Source organism: Anarrhichthys ocellatus, unplaced genomic scaffold, assembly GCF_004355925.1.
Source record: "Anarrhichthys ocellatus isolate YVR2014 unplaced genomic scaffold, GSC_Weel_1.0 scaffold6090, whole genome shotgun sequence".
Taxonomy (NCBI): Eukaryota; Metazoa; Chordata; class Actinopteri; order Perciformes; family Anarhichadidae; genus Anarrhichthys; species Anarrhichthys ocellatus.
Window position 1 is genome coordinate 1 of NW_022286064.1, and position 3,130 is coordinate 3,130.

At 46.3% G+C, this 3,130-nt stretch overlaps 1 protein-coding gene across 1 annotated transcript; it reads left to right on the forward strand.

Annotated features, from left to right (window-relative positions):
* Nucleotides 1–3: 3 nt before the first annotated feature.
* On the forward strand, nt 4–3,120 carry eif4h (eukaryotic translation initiation factor 4h; the record flags this gene model as incomplete). Its single annotated transcript, XM_031842049.1, has 5 exons — nt 4–94; nt 172–236; nt 1,334–1,463; nt 1,907–1,984; nt 2,337–3,120. Coding segments are annotated over 5 exons (603 nt in total), but the record flags the coding sequence as incomplete, so codon positions are not given.
* Nucleotides 3,121–3,130: the final 10 nt, after the last annotated feature.

Genomic DNA, 3,130 nt, shown 5'->3' on the forward strand with positions numbered 1-3,130 from the left:
AACACGGTGCAGGGAGACATCGACATCATCTTCAAAGAGCTCAACATGCGCAGCGTCCGATTGGTCAGAGACAAAGAGACGGACAAGTTCAAAGGTCAGAGGTCGTGGTGTTGTGTACGTCGTGTCTGTCAGAGTGTCAGCTGAGGTTCACTGTGTGTTTCTGTCTTTCAGGGTTCTGTTATGTGGAGTTTGAAGATCTAGAGTCTCTAAAAGAAGCTCTGACGTACGACGGAGCTGTGAGTATCTGACAGTCTCATTCTTAAGAGAGATGGAATTAAAAGTGGCTTCCTCAGCACATCAGCTTATCATCAAACTGACAGTAGTATACTACTACTATACTCCTGCTTTACTCCTAGTATACTCCTGGTTTACTCCTACACTCCTACTATACTGCTACTATACTGCTACTATACTCCTAGTATACTCCTACTTTACTCCTACTTTACTCCTATACTCCAAGTATACTCCTACTTTACTCCTAGTATACTCCTACTTTACTCCTCGTATACTGCTACTATACTCCTAGTATACTGCTACTATACTCCTAGTATACTGCTACTATACTCCTAGTATACTGCTACTATACTCCTAGTATACTCCTACTTTACTCCTACGTTACTCCCACTTTACTCCTACGTTACTCCCATACTCCTAGTATACTCCTACTTTACTGCTAATATACTCCTACTTTACTGCTACTTCTAGTATACTCCTACTTTACTGCTATACTCCTACTTTACTCCTATACTCCTAGTATACTCCTGCTTTACTCCTACTTTACTCCTATACTCCTACTTTACTCCTATACTCCTACTTTACTCCTATACTCCTACTTTACTCCTAGTATACTCCTACTTTACTCCTAGTATACTCCTACTTTACTCCTAATTTACTCCTATACTCCTAGTATACTCCTACTTTACTCCTATACTCCTAGTATACTCCTATACTCCTAGTATACTCCTACTTTACTCCTAGTATACTCCTACTTTACTCCTAGTATACTCCTACTATACTCCTAGTATACTCCTGCTTTACTCCTATACTCCTGCTTTACTCCTATACTCCTACTTTACTCCTATACTCCTACGTTACTCCTACTTTACTCCTAGTATACTCCTACTTTACTGATCCTGACCCAGAAGGAGGCCTGTTTCTGTTTCTAACACAATGGAAGAGTCTCTGAAAACAAGTCCCATGATAAAAGTACTAACGGTGATACTAGCACCTATAGTTTAGCTAGTAGAGTACCTATCTAAACATAAATGTTGAGTTTTTACCCAGAAAAATCTTTTTAAAAAGTGTCTTAACATGTGACCTCTGACCCCTGCAGCTGCTGGATCAGAGGTCACTGAGGGTCGACATCGCAGAGGGACGAAGGCAAGAGCGAGGAGGAGGAGGAGGAGGAGGAGGAGGAGGAGGAGGAGGAGGGGGGTTCGGCTTTAGGAAAGACGACGCCAGAGGTATGAGCGCCGAAGACCAGACAGGAAGTAGGTGACAAACCCTCGACGAGTCCGAGTCTCTCCTCCACGTCTGTGACGAGGAGGAGGAGGACGACGACTCTTCATCCGTTCATCATCTCATTCTCATCCCCCCCCCCCCCCCCGGTCTGAAGGTTAACATGAAATATTCAGTCAGCGTCCTCTCTCCAACATCTTCTCTCTGATTGGCTGATTGACCACTAACAAGCGGTCTTCAGTGCTGCTCCAGGAGGAGGCGCTGCCTCACACCCCTCCTCTTCCTCCTTCTCCCTCCTCTCTTTCCTCCTCCTCTACCTCCTCTCTTTCCTCCTCCTCTACCTCCTCTCTTCTCTTCCTTCTCCTCTTCTCTCTCCTCCCCCTCCCCTCTTTCCTCCTCCTCTCTCCCCTCTCCCTCTCAGTGTTAAACTCCCCCCTGTTCTCTGCAGGGCGAGGAGGTTCTCGAGGAGCTCCCAGGGGAGGAGGAGGTCGTGACTCCAATGAGGACTTCGACCAGCAAGGAGGAGGTGCGGTCAGAGAGTTGAGCAGAGATCCCAGCCGACCAATCAGAACGCAGCAGTTAGAACATGTCCAGCATCCTCATTGACTCTAAATCAGTGTTTGTGTTTTAGTGTATAATATAATAAATAGAAAAGTTATATTTATTATATTATATAATCGTCTAAAGTGAAACAGGCCACTTTGAGCCTGGCTCCGCCTCCTGAAGCTGCTGGGCCACACCCAGTTGTTTTTCCCATCATACCTTTCACCTCAACCATCTCATGCCCACCGGTCAGCTCGCAGGTTCCGGACGCTGCAGGACACCTGAGGGCATCTGTCGTCTCACCTGTCTGGCTGTCCACCTGTCTGTCTCTGTAGGTTTCAGAGATGACGACTTCATGGGATCACGGAGTCGGGGCGGCGGCGGCAGTCGAGGTGGAGACAGAAGGGGGGGAGCCGGAGGACCGGGAGGACCCGGAGGTGGAGGACCGGCTCGCTTCAGAGAGGGACCCCCCCGCGGAGGAGGAGGAGGAGCAGGAGGAGGAACGCCGGACTTCAGGGAACCGTCTGATGGTGACACAACTTCCAGTTGGGACTTTTACTTGTATTTCATTTAGTTTGGTAGTCATGTAAAGTTAGACTTCATTATTTAGTTTCAGGATTTTGAAAATGGTGTCTCTTCAGTTAATGATTTAGTCTTCTTAAATCAGTGGTTTAGTTTTGTGGTTCTTAAATCAGTGGTTTAGTTTTGTGGTTCTTGAATCAGTGGTTTAGTTTTGTGGTTCTTGAATCGGTGGTTTGGTTTTGTGGTTCTTAAATCGGTGGTTTGGTTTTGTGGTTCTTAAATCGGTGGTTTGGTTTTGTGGTTCTTAAATCGGTGATTTAGTATTGCGGTTCTTGAATCGGTGGTTTAGTTTTGCGGTCCTTGAATCGGTGGTTTGGTTTTGCGGTTCTTAAATCGGTGATTTCGTATTGCGGTTCTTAAATTGGTGATTTCGTATTGCGGTTCTTGAATCGGCGGTTTGGTTTTGGGGTTCTTGAATCGGCGGTTTGGTTTTGCGGTCCTTGAATCGCTGGTTTGGTTTTGCGGTCCTTGAATCGCTGGTTTGGTTTTGCGGTTCTTGAATGTTGAGCTCTTTGAAGATGATGTCGATGTCTCCCTGCACCGTGTT